Source organism: Coregonus lavaretus, assembly GCF_964263955.1.
Source record: "Coregonus lavaretus genome assembly, chromosome: 32".
Taxonomy (NCBI): domain Eukaryota; kingdom Metazoa; phylum Chordata; class Actinopteri; order Salmoniformes; family Salmonidae; genus Coregonus; species Coregonus lavaretus.
Window position 1 is genome coordinate 34,385,896 of NC_140019.1, and position 27,272 is coordinate 34,413,167.

The window sequence follows — 27,272 nt, forward strand, 5'->3', positions numbered from 1 at the left end:
ATCCAGGCCTCCATGGGTTGATAAATGTGATTTCCATTGATAATTTTTGTGTGCTTTTGTTGTCAGCACATTCAACTATGTAAAGAAAAAAGTATTTAATAAGATTATTTCATTCATTCAGATCTAGGATGTGTTATTTTAGTGTTCCCTTTATTTTTTTGAGCAGTGTATATAGACAGTACGTGTAAATTATAATGGACATATATAACTGCCCTTTTTCTGGCCTGCAAATAGATTTTGACAAACAAATGGTAAAAAAACAAACATGAGGCCCTCAAGCCAAATGGTTTGCAAACCCCTGCTCTTCACAAATAAGCAGTTCTCTGAGAGCAATCTCTGACCCTCCTTTCCTCCTCCTCTTCTCTCCTCATTGTTTACATTTACATTTCAGTCATTTAGCAGACGCTCTTATCCAGAGCGACTTACAGGAGCAATTACGGTTCAGTGCCTTGCTCAAGGGCACATCGACATATTTTTCACCTAGTCGGTTTAGAACCAGCGACCTTTCGGTTACTGGCACAACGCTCTTAACCACTAAGCTACCTGCCTCCTCCACTCGCACATGCCCTGGGTCAACTACTCCCTCTCCTCTGTGTGTGTGACCTCTACCCCTTTACCTCACCTCTTCTGGACTTACAAACCTCACCTAGGCCTGTTGTGGTGACAGGATCCATCCACACACTAGTCTCTCTGCCAGCCTTACACAAGGACAAGAGTGGCTAATGCCCGTTTCACTCATTTACCAACTACAACGTCTATTCACCACACCTTCCTTTGCTCTAGCACTCCGTCGATACAGGGGGAAATGACTGAACACACCACAGGGTTCCCACGGCACAATATTGTTAGAACAGACATACTGTGGAATCCCTGACCTCTTCCTGCTTGTCTTCAGACTCAGTAAAACCACCTCTCTCTCTATTGAACAGAAATGCATTGATTCTTAGATTTAACATCCACGTCTGCTCTGATCCACAAAGTTTTTATTTTCTAATCCGCAAGATGTCTTTTTGTCTGTCTGTCTGTCTGTCTGCCAGCCTGTCTGAAGCCAGAGGAGACTAGTGAATATTATCTTCTCTCTGCCCTGACAACCCCAGCGAGATTACAACTGATTACTTATTTAATGATTTAACCCTTTGAGGTGCAGTGAGAGAGATTCTAGACGTACACAGACCAGAGCAGGGCAGTGAGAGAGATTCTAGACGTACACAGACCAGAGCAGGGCAGTGAGAGAGATTCTAGACGTACACAGACCAGAGCAGGGCAGTGAGAGATTCTAGACGTACACACACCAGAGCAGGGCAGTGAGAGAGATTCTAGACGTACACAGACCAGAGCAGGGCAGTGAGAGAGATTCTAGACGTACACACACCAGAGCAGGGCAGTGAGAGAGATTCTAGACGTACACAGACCAGAGCAGGGCAGTGAGAGAGATTCTAGACGTACACACACCAGAGCAGGGCAGTGAGAGAGATTCTAGACGTACACAGACCAGAGCAGGGCAGTGAGAGAGATTCTAGACGTACACACACCAGAGCAGGGCAGTGAGAGAGATTCTAGACGTACACAGACCAGAGCAGGGCAGTGAGAGAGATTCTAGACGTACACACACCAGAGCAGGGCAGTGAGAGAGATTCTAGACGTACACAGACCAGAGCAGGGCAGTGAGAGAGATTCTAGACGTACACAGACCAGAGCAGGGCAGTGAGAGAGATTCTAGACGTACACACACCAGAGCAGGGCAGTGAGAGAGATTCTAGACGTACACAGACCAGAGCAGGGCAGTGAGAGAGATTCTAGACGTACACACACCAGAGCAGGGCAGTGAGAGAGATTCTAGACGTACACAGACCAGAGCAGGGCAGTGAGAGAGATTCTAGACGTACACACACCAGAGCAGGGCAGTGAGAGAGATTCTAGACGTACACAGACCAGAGCAGGGCAGTGAGAGAGATTCTAGACGTACACACACCAGAGCAGGGCAGTGAGAGAGATTCTAGACGTACACAGACCAGAGCAGGGCAGTGAGAGAGATTCTAGACGTACACAGACCAGAGCAGGGCAGTGAGAGAGATTCTAGACATACACAGACCAGAGCAGGGCAGTGAGAGAGATTCTAGACGTACACAGACCAGAGCAGGGCAGTGAGAGAGATTCTAGACGTACACAGACCAGAGCAGGGCAGTGAGAGAGATTCTAGACGTACACACACCAGAGCAGGGCAGTGACAGGGATCATGGACACACACGTTTGAATAAGTTCAGGGCTGAGAAAGGAACCTTTTCAGTTTCCCTACACAGCGGTACTTTGTCCTTCTGCAAGGAGGGATGAGAGAGATGTTTGATGGAAGGAGGACAGGCCTCTCCAGTACCGTATTGAATGGAACCCTTCCCTTCCTCCCTTAATATCCCTGTATCCCGCTCATCTCTTCACCCCTTTCCTTCCCTGCACCATTCACCAGATCACAGGCAGCAGCCGTAGCCATAACGAGCAGCCATTGATCTGAGGTTCTTTTTAGCGCTGTGTTTAATATAGAGGCCTCCACAGCCTTTCATCTACTGCCAGACTCTCTCTTATAACAGCCACGGACTCCATCTCTCCCTCCACAGACAAACTGATTGCTCCCAGCATGGGAGAGCTGTGCTCTGCATAACTTGTAACTGTAGGTAGGAGATAAACAAACACAGGACTAGCACAACGTAGAAAGAAGATGGGAGCGCTACATGGAATGATACACTAGTTAGTAGAATACCAAAAGTGGGATTGAAGTTTTCTGTTGTTGAATCGACTCTGTTAACAGTAGCTAGGCATGTACAATATATATACACTGAACACAGGCAACACAGGCTGCTCAATCCATTAACAGTAAGACACACCATCTATATATACTGAACAAAGGCAAAGCAGCTCTGACACAGAGTCTCGTGACGGGGCCATCCTTCCAAACTTCGTCTCGTTGACTCATGAAAAGAACAAAACGTGAGACGCCTGGGCTTCAAAGGCTACTCTAACTGACACTTGATAAATTCATGCAACAAGAAAACCCAAACATTTTGGTGTCTGGGATTTATGTGCTTTCAAAATGGCCCCCTATTGCCTATATAGTCCACGGGGCTCTGGCCAGAGGTAATGTAGGGAATAGGGTGTTGTCATTTCTGAGGAGACATCACCCCCTTGTGGCGATGAGTAGCTGTGGTTAAATAAACTAAAATGGTTTATTTTCAAACAACGCTAACTGATTAAATAAATCACAGCACTCATGTCGACTTGGTTTACTTTTATTCAAAAAGTGACTGTCTCCAGACAAGTAAAAATCTGAGCGTGAGTGACAATAGGATGGGGAACAAACAATACCGCGGAAGTGTGTGTGTGTGTGTGCGCGTGTGTGCATATATTTATATATATGAGAAAAAAATTTAAACATACATAATGGCCAAAAAGGAAAAACACAAATGAAAATAAAGCTTGATGTTTGTTTTATATACAGGAAGGTTAAAATAAAAGGAATTATACCAATGTAGTGGTAGTAAGTGACAAAACAAAAGCCACAGTAATTTTTACTCCAAAATATTTACTTACATAAAATAATAATTAGGTAAAAACACACACAGGCTGTTATATCTACTTCATCAACGTCACATCTGGGCCATCTCTAATGTTTCCTGTCATCATAACAACCCCAATAAACACCTTTCATGGCTACCTCTGACATGGAAGAAAAGTAGTGAGAGAAAACGATTTAGAACCTGTCCAGAAACAACCCTTAGCACCCTAGTCTCATGATGCCATCCTTCCAAATCTCGTCTACAGGAGCTTTCCGAGGCTACCTCAACCCTAACCCCTAGGTGCTAGTGTAGATCTGAAGTAATCTGATGGGTATTACCATTCCTATCAGATATACACACAGGTGCCTTGGAGAGTCTAAGTATATAGGTATAGAATGACTAGAATGGGGAAAAAGCGCCCCTTAGACCACATCAATTTTATTCTAGCAATACAATTTCTATGGAGCTAGGGGCAGTTTCTTGAACAGGGCAGTTGATTTCCTTCCACTATAGCATGTTTAAGGCTCAGGCATGGAATGATTACAAAGTAGATAGATTTACCTCAGTAGACAAAACATTTCATTAAAACATTGACGACATAATAGTTCATGTAACATTTAAGCTTTGTCTAGCTGCCAGAGTGCTGCTACTGTTGAGAAATGTCCCAAATAGCACCCTATTCCCTATATAGTGCACTACTTCTGACCAGGGCCCTTAAGGAATATAGGCCCTGGTGAGGGCACAACAGGGAATAGGGTGACATTTGGGATGAAAACAATCTCAACCTTTCTATAGGATTATAATGATCACTGGCTTTAAGTTAGTTACACAGTTTTATATTGTGGAGTTTCACCACAGGACATTATTATTACTCATGATGTTGATGCTGTAAACCTTAAAGCTGAAATTTCATAAAGCCAGATTTTTTTTTCATGATGAGTCTTATCCAAACTAATTTACACGTAGGAAAAATGGTAGAAACCCCAAGACGTTAAGAAAAAAACAACATAAAAATACAAATTTAAAAATCTTCCGACACATGACTACCCATGCTTTTTATTTTAAACAGTTTTACTTACATTTCTGAAACCTTAACTTTTTAGGTTGAACATTTTAATTTAAAAAAAAGCACAGTTATAAAATCAGCACCGATTCATATATAACTTTATTTAAAATGTAGAGATAGCTATTTCAACACTAAATATGCTGGATTTGGAGAAATTTATTTTCTGTGTATTAACATGCTGCTTGCTTGTCTCTGAGTCAGCACAGTGGTGGCACTACCAGAGAGAAAATTGCCTCGCTGTCCGTCGGGAGAGAAGTCTCTACAGATAGGGAGAAGGGTCCAAATCTTTGGGTAAGCTTCGGGACTTGTGTGACAGCCTAGTTCCTTGTTAAACACTGGGGGGATGCGTCCCAAATGGCACCCTATATAGTGCACTACTTTTGAGACGCACCCTGGGCCTCTTCACAGCAACTACAGGGGTCCTCAGTCAGACTGAATAGAAACACCGGACCCACACACAGTCGGATATGACGAAGAGACCTTCAAGAAACTATCCTGAAGCATTTACAACAGTGTGGGGTTATTTCTACTCGTATGAAGGAATCTGCTCTTGGAAAACGGTTGGGCCCTTTACTTGGACCAAGGGTTGGATGTGTGTAGCTACATCCATTACCATTACAGCTGATCTATTCAACAGGTCACCAACTGAACCTCCAGCAGTTGTCATCACAACCACAGAACCAACAGATTCTACTGACACGGGGGAAAGGAAAACTAAAAAACAGAAAATAGCATAAAGACCATGTCCATCCACTACTACCACAGCACAGCTAGCTAGCTTTCTACTAACAATCTGTTTATAAATTACTACACCACACCGGGTTACTCACTATACTAGCATAGAGACAGGGTTAGAACACATTTAAAAATGAAAGGTTCTTACATTAGAACTCATTCCATCTCCATTTGGAAGAAAAATTAAACATTCTAGAATGATGGAACTTTCTTCAGACTAAATGTCTCGAGGATACCTCTAGGTTTGAAACTGGTTTGCCACCAACTGAAAAGGGAAAAGCTTACCCAAGGATTATAAAAGTATTTTGTTTTCATTCAGTCCCATCTGAGCAAACAACACTGTGTGTGTGTGTGTGTGTGTGTGTGTGTGTGTGTGTTAGACCATGGAGTATAAACCAGAGAAAGAAGACTTCTGATTTGCATCTTAACTTCTCCATGAATACAAAATGCCTCTCCTCTTCTCTCCGTCTACAAAGACCAGTTTAAAACATGGACACTCCAAGGACCTGCAGAGAGAAAAGGTGTAATTACACATCTGTAAAAGCACTTAGCAACAACATGTCTGTCTTATGCATTACTATAGTGAGGTTGAGCAAACCGTCCAGATCGTCTTGACTCGACTATTGGAAGTCTGGAGAACTTCAGTATTTGATTTCATGTTTGAATGTAGCGCCATATGTCACGCTTGTAATTGATTAGCTCTGAGTAGAAATTAAGCATTTCCTTGTTTTAGTCGGACAAAATTTTAGTAGCCTATGCAGTGTTAGTTTAGTATCTTATGCATGCTAGCTTGTTGCATCACTAGACCACCGTACTCCACCCCTTTTTATCATCTTCCAGAGGAGAACTTCCCCAGGCTTTCCAACAGCAAACGTGAAAGGAATGTATTCAACCAAATGAGTCTTCCGCATTTAACCCAACCCCTCTGAATCAGAGAGGTGTGCGGGGGGCTGCCTTAATCGATGTCCACATCATCGGCGCCCGGGGAGCAGTTATTGGGGGCCGGCTCGTATATTCGAACCAGCAATCTTTCTGTTACTGGCCCAACACTCTTAACCGCTAGGCAACCTACTGCCCCAGAATGTGTAAAGCCTGGGCTTCCAAGGCTAATATTACTATAAAGCAGGGGTTGGAACCAAAATTATTTTCGAATAATTTAGTTCTGAACAGAACCATAATATTTTTTGTTACGTTCCACTGTTCTGACTAGCAAAATCAAGTTCTGAACCGGTTCGAAACCAAAAATAAATTAACGGTTTATATTGTTCCTTTCTGAAATAAATATATATATATATATATTTTTTTACATATAGCGCAACATTAAATTACATCACCAATCATGCAGTTCGGATAGAGCAGCTTGCTATGGAGCAGACAAGCTATAGATCAGTGAGTTGTTTACATGCGTGATGGAAAGACAAGTGTCGGGCGCGAGATGCAACTGAAATTTTGTGGGTGAGGAGAGAGCGAGAGAGGGTGGAGGAGGTTTGGCTTGAAGCGCTGGGCATCTTGTTATGACATGCATTATCTGAATTAGGCCTACAGAGGAGCGGCTTCTATGAAGGAAATGTGAACGTCTTTGAACTGCCGAGAGTTGGCTTAACGTTGGACCAGAGCTAGCTGGCTAACAAGCTTGTGTACAGAGCGGCACCAGAATTAAATTAAAAACACGTCTTACATTTCTGTAGTTAATAAATCCAATGTGAAACGTGATAACAACAGTATCCTTAACTAGCATTGAAAAAGTGTATCCATTCTTCTCTAATTAAAACATTTCTGAACCACGCTTGTAACGTCAGTAGCCTACTGTAGCCTACGCTTTGGAGGGGCAGGTAGGGAAAGGGAGATACCTAGTCAGTTGTACAACAATGCATTCAACTGAAATGTGTCTTCCACATTTAACCCAACCCCTCTGAATCAGAGAGGTGCGGAGGGCTGCCTTAATCGACATCCACGTCTTCGGTGCCAGGGGAACAGTGGGTGAACTGCCTTGCTCAGGGGCAGAACAACAGATTTTTACCTTGTCAGCAACCTTTCGGTTACTGGCACAATGCTCCTACCAGCCAGCCTACACACGCAATTATTTGCAACTGGCAGGCAGACACTGGAAGAAGTTTTGAATGACAGAGTGAGTTTTTAACCGGTTCTCATGCTTTTAAAATAACGGTTCTGTTCCGGAACAGTATAGATCATTCCCAGTTCTGATTCTGTTCCCTGAGCTAGGGCAAAAAACTAAACGTACACCCCTTGGGGTCCTGAGGACCGAGTTTGGGAAACCCTGCTATAGTGGATCGCCTGGACCGCATTTTTCGCTCATAAACCATGTCCTGGGACGTTCTAAGACGTTAACTATTTGTTTACAATTTGTTCAGTCATGTTACCTCATTAGCTAGCTAACAACCTGGTAACTTCACTAGTAAATCCAAACATTTGGGGGCAAAGAAAGCAAGGAAAAGGAATAGCTTCTTCAGGAGATTAACGATCACAGCAATGAATCTCTTGCATGTCATCACAAACCTGACATTTTAAAGAGATAGTGTACAGTTTTCTATGTAATGCATCTCAATAGGAAAATGGTGCTTTTACACAATGTAGAAAACAAATATTCTACAAATGACTTCGTAATTTCAATGACAGGTATTCATATCAACATTTTAGCTTTTATAATAAACTATCTTTACAGTTTTACATATTAGTTTATTTTTAAGCTTACGGCACATGGTTTGTTGGTTAAGGGCTTGTAAGTAAGCATTTCACATAAAGGTCTACATTTTACATTTACATTTTAGTCATTTAGCAGACGCTCTTATCCAGAGCGACTTACAGTTAGTGAATACATATTTTTTTATACTGGCCCCCCGTGGGAATCGAACCCACAACCCTGGCGTTGCAAACGCCATTCTCTATCAACTGAGCTACATCCCTGTCGGCCATTCCCTCCCCTACCCTGGACGACGCTGGGCCAATTGTGCGCCGCCCATGAGTCTCCCGGTCGCGGCCGGCTGCGACAGAGCCTGGATTCGAACCAGGATCTCTAGTGGCACAGTTAGCACTGCGCAGCAGTGCCTTAGACCACTGCGCCACTCAGGAGACACACGTTGTACACCTGTTGTACACCATGTGACAAATACAATTTGATATTCCCTGGCGGTCTCCCGTCTCAGTACTAACCAGGCCGATCCCGAACAGCCGTGTTTAGGGTGATGGCCACAAACGTAGTGGCGCCTCAGCACAGAGGTGCAGTGCTCGTTACCTGTTCGTTTCTAGGGCACAATATGTGCTTTAAACATAGCTATAATTCATATAGGCTGTATCTAAATCAAACATTTTTAAAAGGATTTTCTGGTGCTCCTAAATTTCATGTGTTGTCCTAACTTTAAGTTGGGAGCACCAGTACTACCAATTAAAATGTTTAATTTAGAGCCGTGTATGTATAAGGAAGAGTATTACTACACAGTAATAATGGTGGAGTATAAGAGAAGAGGGAGTTACTTACAGACTCGTCCATGATAGAACCAGGGTCAAAGTAGTCTGGTTTCAGCTCGGATCTCTCTCTCCTGTTCTTAGAGGGGGGCTGGAGAAAGGAGAGAGAAACAAATATGAAATTATTTAAATTCTGCTTATATGAGCGGATTGTGCTAATTATACACTGAGCAAAAAATGTTACGCAACATTCAACAATTTCAAAGATTTTACTGAGTTACAGTTCATATAAGGAAATCTGTCAATTGAAATACATTCATTAGGCCCTAATCTATGTATTTCACATGACTGGGAATACAGATATGCATTTGTTGGCGACAAACACCTTTACAAAAAAAAGGTAGAGGCGTGGATCAGAAAACCAGTCAGTATCTGGTGTGACCACCATTTGCCTCATGCAGCGTGACATCGCTGTCACATAGAGTTGACCAGGCTGTTGATTGTGAGCTTTGGAATGTTGTTCCACTCCTCTTCAACGGCTGTGCAAAGTTGCTGGATATTGGCGGGAACTGGAACACGCTGTCGTACACGTCGATCCAGAGCATACCAAACATGCTCAATGGGTGACATGTCTGGTGAGTATTCAGCTCATGGAAGAACTGGGACATTTCTAGCTTCAAGGAATTGTGTACAGATCCATGCGACATGCATTATCATGCTGAAACATGAGGTGATAGCGGCGGATGAATGGCACGACAATGGGCCTCAGGATCTAGTTCCTCTGTGGAGATGGGAGAACCTTCCAGAAGGTCATCCATCTCTGCAGCACTCCACCAATCAGGCCTTTATGGTAGTGGCCAGATGGAAGCTACTCCTTAGTAAAAAGGCACATGACAGCCCGCTTGGAGTTTGCCAAAAAGGCACCTAAAGGACTCTCAGACCATGAGAAACAAGATTCTCTGGTCTGATGAAACCAATATTGAACACTTTGGCCTGAATGCCAAGCGTCATGTCTGGAGGAAACCTGGCACCATCCCTACGGTGAAGCATGGTGGTGGCAGCATCATGCTGTGGGGATGTTTTTCAGGGGCAGGGGACTGGGAGACTAATCAGGATCGAGGGAAAGATGAACAGAGCAAAGTAGCGAGATCCTTGATGAAAACCGGCTCCAGAGTGCTCAGGACCTCAGACTGGGGCGAAGGTTCACCTTCCAACAGGACAACAACCCTAACCGCACACAGCCAAGACAACACAGGAGTGCCTTCGGGACAAGTCTCTGAATGTCCTCGAGTGGCCCAGCCAGAGCACGGACTTGAACACGATCAAACATCTCTGGAGAGACCTGAAAATAGCTGTGCAGCGATGCTCCCCATCTAACCTGACAGAGCTTGAGAGGATCTGCAGAGAAGAATGGGAGAAACTCCCCAAATACAGGTGTGCCAAGCTTGTAGCGTCATACCTAAGAAGAATCTAGGCTGTAATCGCTGCCAAAGGTGCTTCAACAAAGTACTGAGTAAAGGGTCTGAATACTTATGTAAATGTGATCTTTTTTTATTATTATACATTTGCAAAGATTTCTAAAAACCTCTTTTTGCTTTGTCATTATGGGGTATTGATGAGTAGATTGATGAGGGGAAAAACAATTTAATCCATTTTAGAATAAGGCTGTAACAAAATGTGGAAAAAGTGAAGGGGTCTCCCGAGTGGTGCAGTGGTCTAAGGCGCTGCATCGCAGTGCTAGCTGTGCCACTAGAGATCCTGGTTCGAATCCAGGCTCTGTCGCAGCCGGCCGCGACCGGGAGACTCATGGGTGGCGCACAATTGGCCCAGCGTCGTCCAGGGTAGGGGAGGGAATGGCCGGCAGGGATGTAGCTCAGTTGATAGAGCATGGCGTTTGCAATGCCAGGGTTGTGGGTTCGATTCCCACGGGGGGCCAGTATAAAAAAATATGTATTCACTAACTGTAAGTCGCTCTGGATAAGAGCGTCTGCTAAATGACTAAAATGTAAATGTAAAAAATGGGTCTGAATACTTTCCGAATGCATTGCATCTCTGTGCATTCAAATTGCCATCGATAAAATTCAATTGTGTTCGTTGTCCGTGGCTTATGTCTGCCCATACCATAACCTCACCTCCACCATGGGGCACTCTGTTCACAACGTTGACATCAGCAAACCGCTCGCCCACACGACGCCATACACGCTGACTGCAGTCTGCCCGGTACATTTGAAACTGGGATTCATCCATGAAGACTACACTTCTCCAGCGTGCCAGTGGCCATCGAAGGTGAGCATTTGCCCACTGAAGTTGGTTACGACTTCCAAAATCTCTAAAGCCGGGTGTACACTACACAATTTTGGCCCCGGTTGAGCTGTTCCAGACAAGTTTTTGAGATCAGAGACAAAATCCCCATGTCGTTGCCTACTCGGGGTGCGCGGCCGACACCGACGCTCGTTTAATGTGAGCAGGTCAATCTGAGGGCTACCGATCTCGTCTTTGAGCAGTCCCAGACGTCCAAATATTTTCAAACGTTTTGATTTTATCGGCACAAAATCTGCAATGCTCTTGTAGTGTGAGACGTGCAACGCCAATGAGAGCTGGCCAGAGAAGCCACCAGTGAGATGACCTTGTTTCCCATCACCCATAATGTGTAGACTCAAGAAGGAGCGATCACTACTACTAGTATGCGTCTGTACGTGCCTTTAACCAAAGCGTCAAATAGGTTACAGCTCTGAAGTTCACAAGCAATGTTATTCAATTCATACTGTTGGCTATATATTTCAACTCTGTATGGCAAGCGTGAATGTCTGACTGAAAACGTTTGAGGCTGCTTTGAGCCACAGCTCGTTTTAAATACTTTAAATCTAAATCACATCATTGTTTTGGCGAGACAGCGTGGTATGGAGAAAGCCTTTACATGTTGGGTTTATATTTTTGTTCAGTATATTTAGTGTTTCTTGACAGAGATCTTTGTGGATCACCACATAATTCACTGTAAAAGGTTTTATAAACCAAAAGCCACATATGCAGTAAAAGGTCAAAGGTCTCACCAGGTCGATGTCCATGGTGTCAAAGTCCATGCCCTCGTTGAGGTCTTCCATGCGACCCTCTGATGACATCATCACGTCCTCTACGATAGGCTCCTCATCCTCCTCCATCAGTCCTGTACCACGCCGACTACACACACACCATAATTAGTACATTCAAACGACCATCAACATAGAGTAGCTGTACATCAACAACTGGTTAGTCCACAAACAGATATGTAAAGGAAGTAGCTCTTACATGGCCTGCTGCAGGTTGGTCCTGAGCTCAGGGTTAGGGAGGGGTGTGTGTGTGTGTGTGTGTGCTCTTACATGGCCTGCTGCAGGTTGGTCCTGAGCTTGGCGTAGTTCATGGCTCTCTCCTGCTGCTGACGAACTTCCTCCTGCTGCCTCTGAGCCAGCATCCACGTCACCTGGGTACTACACACACACCACGACAATAGGTTAGACAACCACACTGGTGCTTTAGGTAGGTACATGTCAAGAGAGAGACAGACCGGAGGAGAGAGAATCTTACTTGTAGTCGATGGGTGTCTGGTGGAGTTGTGGGGTCTGGGGGAGTGTGTGTGGGTGAGGCTGCTGCTGGGAGTCTGAGGGGAGGGCGTACACTCCCATGTAGCTGTCGTCTCTCCCCCGTTTGGCCTCCTCCCTCATGTCCCCCGGTCCTCTCATCATGGTGGAGGTGAGGTGGGGGGAGGGCATCATCACTGGAGTCTGCATGGTCTGGTGTTGCCACGACACATCTGTACTGCCGCTACTGCTCTCCTCAGCTAGAGAACACACACCGTTAAACACACACACACACACAAACACACCGTTAAACACACACACACACAAACAGACTGGGACAGATAGATACTTTTGATCCTCTCTAACATGGCCTGAACGCCATGAAGTGACTACAGTCTGACTTCCAGACTCTGGTCCTGTAGCTACCTTCAGGCAGTTTCCTCTTGGCTGCAGCGACGGTAGCGGTGGGAGTAGCAGCCTTGGTCTTCTTGGATCTGACCGACGACCCTCTGGAGGAGTAGCCAGAGACCACAGACATGTTGTCATCATCTCCGCCAGCCTGGAGGGAGTTCCTGTAGGAGATGAGAGGCAGCCAGCAGTCTTCTCTCTGTAGGGCCATCTGGAAGGTCATGAACCGCTCCAGATACATGTGACTACAAGGGAGAGAGGAGAGATGTTACACGCGTATACTGAACAAAAATATAAAACGCAACATGTAAAGTGTTGGTCCCATGTTTCATGAGCTGAAATAAAAGATCCCGGAACAAAAAGCTTATTTCTCTAAAATGTTGTGCACAAATTTGTTTACATCCCTGTTAGTGAACATTTCTCCTTTGCTCAAATAATCCATCCACCTGACAGGTGTGGCATATCAAGAAGCTGATTAAACAGCATGGTCATTACACAGGTGCACCTTGTGCTGGGGACAATAAAAGGCCACTCTAAAACGTGCCGTTTTGTCACACAACACAATGCCACGTTTCTCAAGTTTTGATGGAGCGTGCAATTGGCATGCTGAATGCAGGAATGTCCACCAGAGCTGTTGCCAGATACATTTCTTGAACATAAGCTGCCTCCAACACAGTTTTAGAGAATTTGGCAGTACATTCAACCGGCCTCACAACCGCAGACCATGTGTAACCACGCCAGCCCAGGACCTCCACATCCGGCTTCTTCACCTGCCGGATCGTTAGAGACCAGCCTCCCGGACAGCTGATGAAACTGAGGAGTCTTTCTGTCTGTAATAAAGCCCTTGTGGGGAAAAACTAATTCTGATTGGCTGGGTTTGGCTCCTCAGTGGGTGGGCCTATGCCCAGTCATGTGAAATCCATAGATTAGGCCTAATTAAATTATTTCAATTGACTGATTTCCTTACATGAACTGTTACTCAGTAAAATTGTTGGAATTGTTGCATTTTATTTTTGTTCAGTATACACACACACACACACACACACACACCTTACAGGCATGTACACACACACACACACTACTAACATAAAGTCATCTGGAAGGTCCTTAAGGTCATGTGTCTGGGAGGGGAGACAGTGCTCTTGTCTTGCTTCATGACATCATACAAATGACATTTCATACTAGTCATCACTTACAGACATCAGTTATCACACACAGGTACATGTGTCTGATTAGGAGAGGCAGAGGGTGTACTTACACAGTCCTCTTGTCCTGCCTCATTAGTTTGGAGGAAAACTCAGAGAGGATGTCTAGGAAGGCCAGGTGAAGAGGAGGGTTGCCCTCTCCCTGGGGACTGGGCTCCTTAAACGCAAACTCTATACCATCCCTGGAGTGAGACAAGAGGGAGAGAGGGGTGGGAGAGGGTGAGAGGGTAGAAGGGTGGGAGAGAGAGGAGAGAGGGTAGAGGAAGAGAGGGAGGGGAGTGGGAGAGAGGGGATGGGGAGAGAGGGAGTGGGAGAGAGAGAATTTTTGTTCAGAAAAATGGGAGGTATCTAGCAGCACATGTAGATACACACATTAACTAGTCCTATCCATCATATGCTAATCATGTTCAATAGTTTTAATCATATTAAAAAGCTGGAGTATTTCTTATCTGCTGGTTATTTAAGTCTTGTGTACAATAAAGCTATCAAGAGAAAGAGAGATCAGAAGAGGACACTGACTTGTGCAGCATGGCGATAGCATCTCGTGTTTTGACCTGGTCCAGACCAAAGGTGAGAGAGAAACGTCTGGCCAACTCCTTGATCCCACAGAACGCTGAGGACGAGCGGTCAAAACCTGTCCCCAACTCTGACAACATCTCATTGAACAACTGCAGGAGAGAGGAAGAGAGAGGAAGAGGAAGAGAGAGGAAGAGAGAGGAAGGGAGGGATGGGTGAATAAAGAGATGGTTCTTTTAATCTGATTTTATTCCAAAAAGTCTGGCCTGCGGTCTGGAGATCTGGAATAAAGCTACAACCAAGACCTAGCTTGACTAAAACAACAGTGTGTGTGTGGGTGTGTGTGTGTGTAACCCACCTGTAGACTGAGGATGAAGGTTGTGTGTGTGTGTGTGTGTGTGTAACCCACCTGTTGTAGACTGAGGATGAGGGTTGTGTGTGTGTGTGTGTGTGTGTGTGTGTGTGTGTGTAACCCACCTGTTGTAGACTGAGGATGAGGGTTGTGTGTGTGTGTGTGTGTGTGTGTGTGTGTAACCCACCTGTTGTAGACTGAGGATGAGGGTTGTGTGTGTGTGTGTGTGTGTGTGTGTGTGTGTAACCCACCTGTTGTAGACTGAGGATGAGGGTCTTGGCACATTGGATCTTGTCTATCTGTCTGGTCTTAGACATGGTCTCCTTGATGATGTCACCATAGTCATTATAATACTAGAGAGAGAGAGGAAGACTGTTCAGCCACAAGTCAGTCTCTTACAGGAGACTAAACAGGACTTCTGATCATTTGCAACCAAGCAGTACATGGGAATGACTCTGGTAATGATCTGGTGTGGAGGTTAAATGAGTGTCATAGGCAAGAAGAGGTAATAACCATAGAAATAGAATCTATAGAACGGGCCTACCCGTTCAAGTCAACGATGGGATAATGTGTGGACTGACAACCATTGCGAGTGTACCCATGAGTTTATCAGTCAAATTGCCAGGGTTCGAGGTTCCAAGTCCTTTCAATAGATTATATTTCTATGGTCATAACTGGGTAAAGACAGACAGGTGAGCGTTTCTCCATTCTTACCCTCATGTACTGTTTAAAGATGTCAGTAACAGACAGGTATTTAAAGGTAGGAGGCCATTCTTACCCTCATGTACTGTTTAAAGATGTCAGTAACAGACAGGTATTTAAAGGTAGGAGGCCATTCTTACCCTCATGTACTGTTTAAAGATGTCAGCTCCAGTGTTCATCTCTACTACGTTATAGATGATGAGTTTACAGTAGGCCGCCAGGAGGTTACGTCTCTTATGAAGAGCTTCTATCTTCGCTGCCTCGTCATCCTGCTGGCCATCTGTAGAGATACAACATAACAGATAAATAGTTACACAGACAGTCACAGATCTCTTACGGAGAGCTTCCATCTTGCTGACCATTTCAAAAGGTAGAACCAGGTACACATACCACAGACCGGTACACATAGACAGGTACACATAGCACATAGACAGGTACACATACAGGTACACATAGCAGACAGGTGCACATAGACAGGTACACATAGCCCATAGACAGGTACACATACAGGTACACATAGCAGACAGGTACACATAGCCCATAGACAGGTACACATAGCGAGGTACACAGACAGGTACACATAGCGAGGTACACAGACAGGTACACATAGCCCATAGACAGGTACACATAGCCCATAGACAGGTACACATAGTGAGGTACACAGACAGGTACACATAGCCCATAGACAGGTACACATAGCGAGGTACACAGACAGGTACACATAGCCCATAGACAGGTACACATAGTGAGGTACACAGACAGGTACACATAGCCCATAGACAGGTACACATAGCGAGGTACACAGACAGGTACACATAGACAGGTACACATAGCACATAGACAGGTACACATAACATCACAGACAGTCACAGGGCCAGACAGTAGTGTCATTCCTTTAGCAGGGTCTTGTTGGTTAGCTATGGCCAAACGAGCTATTTTCAAGGGCAAATAAGCAATCCTACTGGAAAGGTGTGTGTAGCAGTGTGTGTACCAGTGCTGCCGCTGTCATCGTCCTGGTCTATGAAGACATGGTGCAGTATGAAGGACAGTAGTTCTGTCTGTAGAGAGTCGTCAGGACTGTAGACCAGAGGTTCCAGCTGCTCTCTGCCTCCTGATACCATCTGATGACTGAAGACTAGCAACACATCACACAGGATGGTGAACGCCTGGGGGGGGGAGACGGACAGTTGGTTATCAGTATTCTGCCTCCTTGGCCACGTCTTCCTCATCTCAATGGGGTTGCATGGGGATTCTGAGAATTTCATGAAAATAACCTGATTTAAATCACTAGGATGTAAATAGCTGCTACAGGACAGTACCTGTTCCTTGACGGTTGTGTTGACGTTGGTGAGGTAACGTTGACACATCAGACAGAACATCCTCATCTGTTTCCTCAGGCTCACCATGTCCTCCTACAAAACAATATTACGTGATCAAAACACATCCTCCTAGATTACATACACATGAGTGAACCATCAAAATACTTGCTGTATAAACCTTGACTAACTCCCCAACTGCCTCCCCAATGCTATTTTCCTAGCTACCAAATAATACCCAACTGAATGAAAAGGCTCTGAGCTGCCAGCCAGGTGAGAGGGGAGTGTTACATACCTTTCTGTGGCTGCCCTCTGAGACCTTTGCTAGGTGCCAAAGGATGACATAGTGGGTACACTGTAGAGCATGGACCACTATCTGCTCTGGCATGTCTCCGTTCTCAATGCCTGTGTTGAGCAGCTTGAAGTTACTGCTGAACAGATCCCACTGGGACAGGTCATGGGCACTGGGGGAGAGAGTTAAGAACCTCAGGAGCCAGTCCAAGAGAGAGAGGGAGAGAGAGAGGGGGGAAAGAGATGGTAGAGAAGGGGGGAGAGAGAGGAGAGGGGGGTTAAAGGGGAGAGAGGGGAGGGGAGAGGGGTTGGAGAAGAGAGGGGAGGGGGGTTGGAGAAGAGAGGGGAGGGGGGTTGGAGAGGAGAGGGGAGGGGGGTTGGAGAGGAGAGGGGAGGGGGGTTGGAGAGGAGAGGGGAGGGGGGTTGGAGAGGAGAGGAGAGGGGGGTTGGAGAGGAGAGGGGGGTTGGAGAGGAGAGAGGGGTTGGAGAGGAGAGAGGGGAGGGGGGTTGGAGAGGAGAGAGGGGAGGGGGAGGGGGGTTGGAGAGGAGTGAGAGGAGGGGGGTTGGAGAGGAGAGAGAGGAGGGAGGAGAGAGGCGAGAGGAAGGGAGGAGAGAAGAGGAAAGAAAGGAGAGGAAGGTTCTTTACTTGTGGAAGGCTGCGATTCTCTTGAGAGTAGACAGCACCTGGTAGGCATCATCTTCATCAGGCTCTTCACCCTGAACACAGAGATCAGTGTCAGTATCAACTACACACAAACTGGTCCACTCCCCCTAATTGATGTAAAAGGAATAGACTGGTAGTAGAAACTCCCTCTCTGGTCAAAACAGCTTTCTCTCCCTCTGAGCTCTCTCCTCCTCTCCCCCTTATAGGAAGTCCTTTAACAGTCTGTTGAATGTCCACCAGTTCATTCTCCCGTCCCTTCTTACTCATCACTCCCCCTCCATCCTCCTCCCCCTCTCACCTCTTGTAAGAAGTCTTCCAGGAGTCTGTTGAATTTATCCACCATTTCGTCCAGCAGCTGGGACCTGGCGATGTCCACCCTGTTAAAGATGGTGAACTCCTCGTTGCTGAGAGCGTGGTAGGTCTTGGAGCACGCCTCCAACACCTCTGTGTCGGTGTGCTTGTCCACGATCTCCCTGATCTGACGCAGCAACGCCTCCAAGTGCTAGAAGAAGAGAGGGCGGGAGTTGGGAAATATGTTTCAGAGACGTCTTGCAGTGTTATGCATTTGATATTTCACAACTTTTGTGCTGTCATTGTGCTGAACAGTGCTTTGAATCAGGTTAGTGTCGGGTTGGGGTTAGAGTTTGAATTAGACTATAGTATAGGGTTGGGGGTTAGAGTTTGAATTAGACTATAGTATAGGGTTGGGGGTTAGACCTTCTCCAGTCGTCCTGTGGTGTAGATATCCAGGTCAAAGAACTGAGGAAGCTGCAGCAGGTTGGTCACCTTCTCTGTATCTATGGAGTACTGAAACAAACAGAGAGACAGCACTCACACACAGTACTGAAGGCAGGGGAAACAGACTACAACACAGGTTAATTTGTAAGTAGCTCTAGATAAGAGCGTCTGCTAAATGACTTAAATGTAAAATGTTAATTAGAGAGGGTGAAGTTGTAGTGTCCTACCTTGGCCAGCAGAGGGGGTAATGCCACAGCAAACAGCTCTGTCATCCTGGTCCTGTCATCTAGCTGGGTCTTCTTCTCCTTTGCTGTCATCACCTGGCGGGGGGGACAAACACCGTTGTAAATACAACCCATATATGTTTATTTATTTTCCCTTTTGTACTTTCACTATTTGCACAGTTACAACACTGTACATAGCCATGACATTTGAAATGTCTATTCTTTTGGAACTTTTGTTAGTGTAATGTTTACTGTCCATTTCACTTTTGTTTATTATCTATTTCACTTGCTTTGGCAATGTAAAACATATGTTTCCCATGCCAATATAGCCCATTGAATTGAGAGAGAGAGAGAGAGTTGCCGTTTCTCTGACCAGTCTAAAGAGTCTTACCCTCTTCCCAGTGCCGCGGCCTATGGGTGGGTGGCACTCTGCAGCCTGGCGTACCGTACACAGCATTATCTCTATGAGAGCTGTCTCCTGTCTGTCTGTCAGGGCTATAAAAAACACACACACACACACACACACACACACACATTAGAGGCCAGGAATAGCGGATATCGGTCAGAAGTCAAGTATAGAGGTCAGAGATCATACCTTCCTCCCCTGGTACGGGATCATCCAGTAGCAGGCTGGTCATACACTCCCAGTCCTTGAGCAGGTCTGCTCCACTCTCCCACAGAGAGTCCACCAGGTACGCTGCATGCTCATGGAGCTGAGATACACACGGAGAGACAGGCAGAGGCAGGGTGTGGGTGGGAGTATTTCTCCCAGTGAGTCTTGTAAGTATGCAGCATGTTCATAGAGGTAGAGACAGGGTCAGAGACAGTGTGTGTGTGTAGCGGTGTGTGTGTGCGTGTACCTCGCTCTCCAGGAAGAAGAAAACAGTCGTTTTGAGGAGGTTGGCGTTGGGGCTTTGTCTTCCTCTCCTCTTGGGGGCGCCCTCCTCTTCCGGCTCCCGCGTACTGAACAGTCTGAAGAGGAGAGAAGAGTCACTAGTATTAGATATAGAAAACGATATCAAATTACACTATATATACAGAAGTATGTGGACACCCCTTCAAATTAGTTGATTCAGCCATTTCAGCCACACCCGTTGTATTAAAATCGAGCATACAGCCATGCAATCTCCATATCAAACATGGGCAGTAGAATGGCCTTAATGAATAGCTCAGTGACTTTCAACGTGGCACCGTCATAGGATGTCACCTTTCCAACAAGTCAGTTCGTCAAATTTCTGCCCCGGTCAACTGTAGGTGCTGTTATTGTGAAGTGGAAACGTCTAGGAGCAACAACGGCTCAGCTACGGTGGTAGGCCACACAAGCTCACAGAAAGGGACTGCTGAGTACTCAAGCGCGTAGCGCGCAAAAATAGTCTGTCCTCGGTTGCAACACTCACTACTGAGTTCCAAACTGCCTCTGAAAAGCAACGTCAGCACAAGAACTGTTAGTTGGGAGCTTCATGAAATGGGTTTCCATGGCCGAGCAGCTTCACACAAGCCTAAGATCAACACGCGCAACGCTAAGCATATACATGGTTGTAAAGATGGGGAGAGGTCTGTCCGTAATAAAGAGATGCTCTGCTTTTTTGACACAACACTCCATAAATCAAGTCCTGCAGGTTCTAGTTTTGTCTTATCTTGATTATTGTCCGGTCGAGTGCTGCAAGGAAAGGCCTAGTTAAGCTGCAGCTGGTCCAGAACAGAGCAGTACGTCTCGCTCTTCATTGTAATCAGAGGGCTGATATAAATACTATGCATGCCAGTCTCTCTTGGCTAAGAGTTGAGGAGAGACTGACTGCATCACTACTTTTTATAAGAAACATTAATGCGTGGAAAATCCCAAATTGTTTGCATAGTCAACTTACACACAGCTCTGACACACACACTTACCCCACTAGACATGCCACCAGGGGTCTTTTCACAGTCCCCAAATCCAGAACAAATTCAAGAAAGCGTACAGTATTATAAAGAGCCATTATTGCATGTAACTCCCTTCCATATCATATTGCTCAAGTTAACAGCAAACCTGGTTTCAAAAAAACAGATAAAGCAACACCTCACAGCACAACGCCTCTCCCCTATTGGACCTAGATATTGTGTGTATGTATTGATATGTAGGCTACGTAGTTCTGTCCTTGAGCTGTTCTTGTCTATTATTGTTCTGTATTATGTCATGTTTCATGTTTTGTGTGGACCCGAGGAAGAGTAGCTGCTGCTTTTGGATCCTAGTAAAATATCAAATACCAAAGCTTCCGCTGGAGTGGTGTAAAGCTCACCGCCATTGGACACTGGAGCTGTGGAAACGCGTTCTCTGGAGTGATGAATCACACTTCACCATCTGGCAGTCCGACGAACAAATCTGGGTTTGGCGAATGCCATGAGAACGCTACCTGCCCCAATGCATAGTGCCAACTGTAAAGTTTGGTGGAGGAGGAATAATGGTCTGGGGCTGTTTTTCATGGTTCGGGCTAGGCCCCTTAGTTCCAGTGAAGGGAAATCTTAACGCTACAGCATACAATGACATTCTAGACGATACTGTGCTTCCAACTTTGTGGCAACAGTTTGGAGAATGCCCTTTCCTGTTTCAGCATGACAATGCCCCCGTGCACAAAGCAAGGTCCATACAGAAATGGTTTGTCGAGATCGGTGTGGAAGAACTTGACCGGCCTGCTCAGAGCCCTGACCTCAACCCAATCGAACACGTTTGGGATGAATTGGAACGCCGACTGCGAGCCAGGCCTAATCGCCCAACATCGGTGCCCGACCTCACTAATGTGGCTGAATGGAAGCAAGTCCCCGCAGCAATGCTCCAACATCTAGTGGAAAGCCTTCCCAGAAGAGTGGAGGCTGTTATTGCAGCAAAGGGGGGACCAACTGCATATCAATGCCCATGATTTTGGAAGGAGATGTTTGACGAGCAGGTGTCCACATACTTTTGATCATGTAGTGTATATAAACCTCTCTTCTAGACACTAGTCCAGCCTAAATAAAACAGACTAGGAATATGTCTATGGCAGAAAACCAGATCCCAGATCTGCCAACCTCTCTCTCCTTCCTTCTGCTTCCTCAATTTCACGTGCCTGTACTCTCTGCACCTTCTCACACTCCCTTTCTCCTCCTGCCTGCTCTGTCTCCTTCTCTTATCCGAACCTCTCTACAGCACTGCTCCCTCTCTAGCTCTCGCTGTTCAAGGGAAGGAACCAGACATGGGCTTTTTAGCATCACATTTGACATCTCTTTTCCAAGAGTGATTTGATAGGACTGAAAAGAGAAAAGAAAGAATTGAGATAGGTGTGACAATGGATTAAATACAAATAAAATAAACGAATCCTACTTCTTGAAGAGGAACTCCCCGGCTGCTATGGCGACCGGTCGGTGGGCGGAGTAGACCAGGTGATAGACGCTTTCACAGTCCTCCGGGCTCAGTACTTCATCTGTACTACTGTAATACACACACACACACAGTACACATTAAACACATACATTAAACACACACAAATTAAACACTGATAGCTGAACTGAAGCAACTTACTGTAGTACCAGAGTGAGCAATTTTATTGCTTGTACTGCGACATCATACTCCTTGTCCAAAGTCATGGAGACAATGCGATCCTGTGTAGAGACAAAATGAATGATAAAGATTTCTGATTTAGCTGAAATACCTCTACTCAAAATCAACAGGGCATAATAGTGGTTTAGCCAGGAAATACCTCTAGTCAAAACCGCTGGGGCCGCCCATATGAAAATGCACGAACGCACTACTGTAAGTCGCTTTGGATAAAATAGTCTGCTAAATGGTATATATGAAAGTTGAGCCTCGAGGTAACTAGTAGTGTATTGATGTGTCCACCAGGTGGCGCTCTCACCTTGAAGCGGCTGGTGAACAGTTCCAGTCTGGTGTTCAGTTCTCTGTTGTAGTAGAGACCCTGCAGCGCTGTCAGACACTTCAGACGCACCTCGCCTTGCTAAAAACACACACACGTTGGAATTACACACACTTCTAACACAAACACAACACCTTGCTGACAACGAAGGAACACTCTCTCCTTCACCTTGTCGTGCATGGTCCAGCCTACGTATTTCAGGTAGCTGTCGTTGAGGAAGGCGTCACTGTACAGCTTCATCCACATTCCAATCTCCTCTATAGTGATAGCTCTGATCTCTGCTATGGCATCACTGCAATACAACACACAACCGTAATCATATTCTCCATACAAAGGGATAACATATCTCAAATTAAATACATCCTATCTATCTATGATCATTAACTATGATGGAAACAATGTACAGGCCACATACCGATATCGGTGTACAAACACACCCTTGAATATAGCATTCATCATGTTTTCAATTTCGTCCTGATTTTCTTGAAGCTGAAATTAGAACAAGAAATCAGTAAGAAAACATTTTGATCAGGGTTCAATCAGGCTGGACTTGATTATTCACCAAGAAAATCAGGACAACCAAACCTTACAGAAGAGATAGCTAGTATAGATATGAAGGCATCGAGGTGTATAATTACACAGTGTAATGTTGTTCTGGTGTGGTCGTATTAGTAGTAGGAGCTGGCAGATGGAAGCCCAGTGGGACAGTGTTCTGTAAGCCAGGACACAGCCATTGATGCCAGCTCAACCACAGGGCCTAGCAGCTAGTAGTAGACCAAGCCTTTACTCTCTCTGACTGCAGGCTAACTGACTGGTCGTGCTCCTCCGGCATGTCTTCAAGCATCCTCATCTTCTGACTGGAGAACTCTCATGAGGCTCCTGCACCTGGGTAACGTGTCTGTGCAGAGTGTGTTTTATAAAGCAGATTCTGAGAAGCAGCGAGAGCTGTCAACCCTAAGGAAAATGTGAGCCAAACCTTAAACCAAGGGCCCCAAGAAGCCTTACCCAGTTCCCCAACACCGACCCCTAACCCAGGAGGAGCCTAACCCTGACCTCTCACCTCTTTGCGTTTCTGCAGCAGTAGCTCCAGCCGGTCGTTGGCTCTCTTGGCGACCATCTTGTTTCTCTCCGTCTCGTATTGCCGCTGGGTGTTGTCCATGTTGATGCTCAGGTTCAGAGCTACATTCACCAGGGCTGTCATCAGTTTCATGGCTACACAAACACACAGTTAATCAGTGTACCTGTGTGCCCAGGGAAGAGGGAAATAACTGACTGACAGACAGACAAATCCCCTCACCCACTCTCTCTCTCACCTGCCAGTGTGCTGGTGTGCCGGAAGGCTCGGACCTGTGAGTCGGACAGTCCGGTGAGGAGGGATATGACCGTGTCCATGAGGTACTCATCATAGATTATGCTGTACTGACACTGTCTCACCAACACAGCAATGAACTCACAGAAACTACCCTTAAACTTCTTCCACAGTGGACCTGCCATGGTCAGAGGATAGTCACCACTGTCCTACAGAGGGGAAGGAGGAGGGTGGAGAGAGAGAGAGAAATAACGTTTATGGGAGTTATGGGTTCACTATATTGCATGCAACTCAAAGAGAGGGTAATGACATCTAAAACTGAATCAATCAACTGGTACCGTATTTTCCGCACTATAAGGCGCACCGGATTATAAGGCGCACCTTCAATGAATGGCCTATTTTAGAACTGTTTTCATATATAGGGCGCACCGGATTATAAGGCGCATAGAATAGAAGATACTGTAGTCAAACGAATTGACTGGGGTTGCGTTATGCATCCACTAGATGGAGCTGTGCTAAAAGGAATGTCAACAAAACAGTCAGATAAAGTCAAACTTTATTAAGCGTTCTGACAACTCCGTTCACTCCCATGGTAATGTTGTTCAAACGTTAATGTGCATATTAACAATATCTCCCAGCCTTGCTCACTCTTCTCCCAAACGTGGAGGGGAACCTTTCCCTGATTCAGTAAACACGTAGTAAAAGAAACAGTCTGATACCACTAAATCAAACGTTAGTGCATAACTCAACATTGTTCAGTTACATATAACACGTAAAGCTCACTTTTTCAGTTCATTCCCCATCCACGAACCCCTCGAATTCTTCTTCTTCAGTGTCCGAATTGAACAGTTGGGCGACTACGGCATCCAACCTGCCCGGCTCCCTCTCGTCATTATCCGAGTCAGTGTCGCTGCTGTTGCCTGGCAGTTCAGATATTATTCCTGCCTTCGTGAAAGCTTTGACCACAGTTGAGACCGATATATCAGCCCAGGCATCCACGATCCATTGGCAGATAGTGGCGTAAGTCGCCCGGCGCTGTCTCCCCGTCTTGGTGAACGTGTGTTCGCCTTCTGTCATCCACTGCTCCCACGCAGCTCGCAGTCTAGCTTTGAACGCCCTGTTGACACCAATATCTAGCGGCTGGAGTTCTTTAGTTAATCCACCCGGAATGACGGCAAGCTCCGAATTAGTTTGCTTCACTTTTTTTTTGACAGCATCGGTGATATGGGCGCGCATTGAGTCGTAGATCAATAGGGACGGAGCTGTGTGGAAAAAGCCACCCGGTCTCTTGACGTAAATTTCTCTCAGCCACTCACTCATCTTTTCCTCATCCATCCATCCCTTCGGGCTAGCTTTGATGACGACGCCGGCTGGAAAGTTCTCTTTTGGCAAGGTCTTCCTCTTGAAAATAATCATGGGTGGAAGTTTCTGGCCATTAGCCTGGCAGGCGAGAACTACAGTGAAGGATGACTTCTCATTCCCTGTGGTACGTACAGACACCGTACTGGTCCCCGTTTTCTCCACAGTGCGGTTCACGGGAATATCAAAGGTGAGTGGAACCTCGTCCATGTTGGTGATGTGCTCTGGCCGGATCTTCTTTTCAGTGATCTTATTTTTGCAGTATGCGCGGAAAGTGACCAGCTTTTCTTGGTAATCTTTTGGCAGTTGCTGCGAGACGGTAGTTCGTGTGCGGATGGAGAGATTACGTCTTTTCATAAAACGAAAGCACCAAGAAGGACCGCCTCGAAATTCATCGATTGTCATGTCCCGTGCTAGCGCTGTTGCCTTCATTCGAATAGTGACTGTAGAGACGCTTCTACTTGCTGCTCTCTGTTCAACAACCCACTGTTCGAGTTTGTCCTCTAACTGTGGCCATCTCGCTTTGTTCCCGCGGAAACTCTGTTTAGTCTTCTTTACTTGGCGCAGGTCATCTTCTTGCTTCCTCCACTTCCGTACCATTGATTCATTAATGTTGAATTCTCTCGCTGCTGCTCTATTCCCATATTCTACTGCATGACCGACAGCCTTGAGCTTGAACTCTGCGTCGTAAGCGTGTCTCTTGAAAGGTGCCATTTTGGGGTCTTTATACACACACAAGTGGTGTGGGACTGTGAGTAAGCACAATACCGGTGTGTACTGGCTACCGTAATGCTGCAAGTGGTGCGGCTTTGTAGTTTACCAGTCGTACTGAAACATTTCATTATTATTAAATTGTTTTTATTGGTTTTTCATACTGAAACATTTTGACAGAGCACCTTGAGCGCCGTGTACAACCAGTATGGATCAACCAATTAACCAATTGATCCATACATAAGGCGCTCCGGATTATAAGGCGCACTGTCGTTTTTTGAGAAAATGAAAGGCTTTTAAGTGCGCCTTATAGTGCGGAAAATACGGTACATTTCAGAATGATGCGCACACACACACAAAACCTACCTCGTCAAACTCCTCTGTCATCCTCCTGATGATCTCAGAGTTCTGCATGTTCCGGAACATCTCTCCACTGACCACTCCTTTACAGCCAGAACACTGGATGAAGAAGTTGATCAGGTCTAGCAGAGCCATGTCCCTGTCGTTTTTATACGCCTCAATCCAGTCATCCACCACAGACTGAAGCCAGGACAAACAAAAGCAACAGAGTTAGACAATAAATAGAACTAAAACACAGTCACTGTGGTTTAACTGTAATAAAGTTGTTCTGGTCATTAGAATGGTTGATAATCGAATAAACTATTGGCCTGTTAAATGCCCAAGCCACTTCTGTGTGTAGGCTCACATATAAACAAAGTGTTTCACACACTGGAAATGTTACATACACTATATATACACACACACAAAGGTATGTGGACACCCCTTCAAATTAGTGGATTCGGCTATTTCAGCCACGCCTGTTGCTGACAGGTGTATAAAATTGAGCACACCGCCAAGCAATCTCCATAGCCAACATTGGCAGTAGAATGGCCTTACTGAAGAGCTCAGTGACTTTCAATGTGGCTCCATCATAAGATGCCACCCTATCCAACATGAAAGTGCTAGAGCTGCCCCAGTCAACTGTAAGTGCTGTTATTGTGAAGAGAAAACGTCTTGGAGAAACTCACAGAATGGGACCGCCGAGTGCTGAAGCACATAAAAATCGTCTGTCTTTGGTTGCTATACTCACTAGAGTTCCAAACTGCCTCTGGAAGCAACATCAGCACAATAACTGTTTGTCGGGACCTTCATGAAATGGGTTTCCATGGCCGAGCAGCCACACACAAGACTAAGATCACCATGCGCAATGTCAAGTGTCGGCTGGAGTGGTGTAAAACATTCCGCCATTGGAATGCCGAATTGCGAGCCA

General features: G+C 45.7%; 1 protein-coding gene across 2 annotated transcripts in view; it reads right to left on the minus strand.

Annotated features, from left to right (window-relative positions):
- Positions 1-3,262: 3,262 nt before the first annotated feature.
- Positions 3,263-27,272, minus strand: part of LOC311107923 (cohesin subunit SA-2-like) — a 34,515-nt gene continuing 10,505 nt past the window's right edge. For both annotated transcript variants that reach the window (XM_084150527.1, XM_084150526.1), the window contains exons 5-32: positions 26,369-26,542; positions 23,937-24,141; positions 23,684-23,835; positions 23,039-23,112; positions 22,792-22,915; positions 22,606-22,704; positions 22,272-22,351; positions 22,074-22,181; positions 19,600-19,711; positions 19,335-19,452; positions 19,131-19,234; positions 18,743-18,835; positions 18,495-18,584; positions 18,076-18,279; positions 17,760-17,830; positions 17,118-17,286; positions 16,826-16,918; positions 16,498-16,672; positions 15,647-15,786; positions 15,056-15,157; positions 14,456-14,604; positions 13,990-14,118; positions 12,750-12,976; positions 12,331-12,583; positions 12,126-12,233; positions 11,820-11,946; positions 8,843-8,920; positions 3,263-5,852 (exon numbers count right to left, since the gene is read on the minus strand). In XM_084150527.1, coding sequence (XP_084006653.1) covers positions 5,829-5,852; positions 8,843-8,920; positions 11,820-11,946; positions 12,126-12,233; positions 12,331-12,583; positions 12,750-12,976; positions 13,990-14,118; positions 14,456-14,604; positions 15,056-15,157; positions 15,647-15,786; positions 16,498-16,672; positions 16,826-16,918; positions 17,118-17,286; positions 17,760-17,830; positions 18,076-18,279; positions 18,495-18,584; positions 18,743-18,835; positions 19,131-19,234; positions 19,335-19,452; positions 19,600-19,711; positions 22,074-22,181; positions 22,272-22,351; positions 22,606-22,704; positions 22,792-22,915; positions 23,039-23,112; positions 23,684-23,835; positions 23,937-24,141; positions 26,369-26,542 — 3,582 coding nt within the window. In that variant the 3' untranslated portion in view covers positions 3,263-5,828. The remainder of the gene's footprint in view (positions 5,853-8,842; positions 8,921-11,819; positions 11,947-12,125; positions 12,234-12,330; positions 12,584-12,749; positions 12,977-13,989; positions 14,119-14,455; positions 14,605-15,055; positions 15,158-15,646; positions 15,787-16,497; positions 16,673-16,825; positions 16,919-17,117; positions 17,287-17,759; positions 17,831-18,075; positions 18,280-18,494; positions 18,585-18,742; positions 18,836-19,130; positions 19,235-19,334; positions 19,453-19,599; positions 19,712-22,073; positions 22,182-22,271; positions 22,352-22,605; positions 22,705-22,791; positions 22,916-23,038; positions 23,113-23,683; positions 23,836-23,936; positions 24,142-26,368; positions 26,543-27,272) is intronic.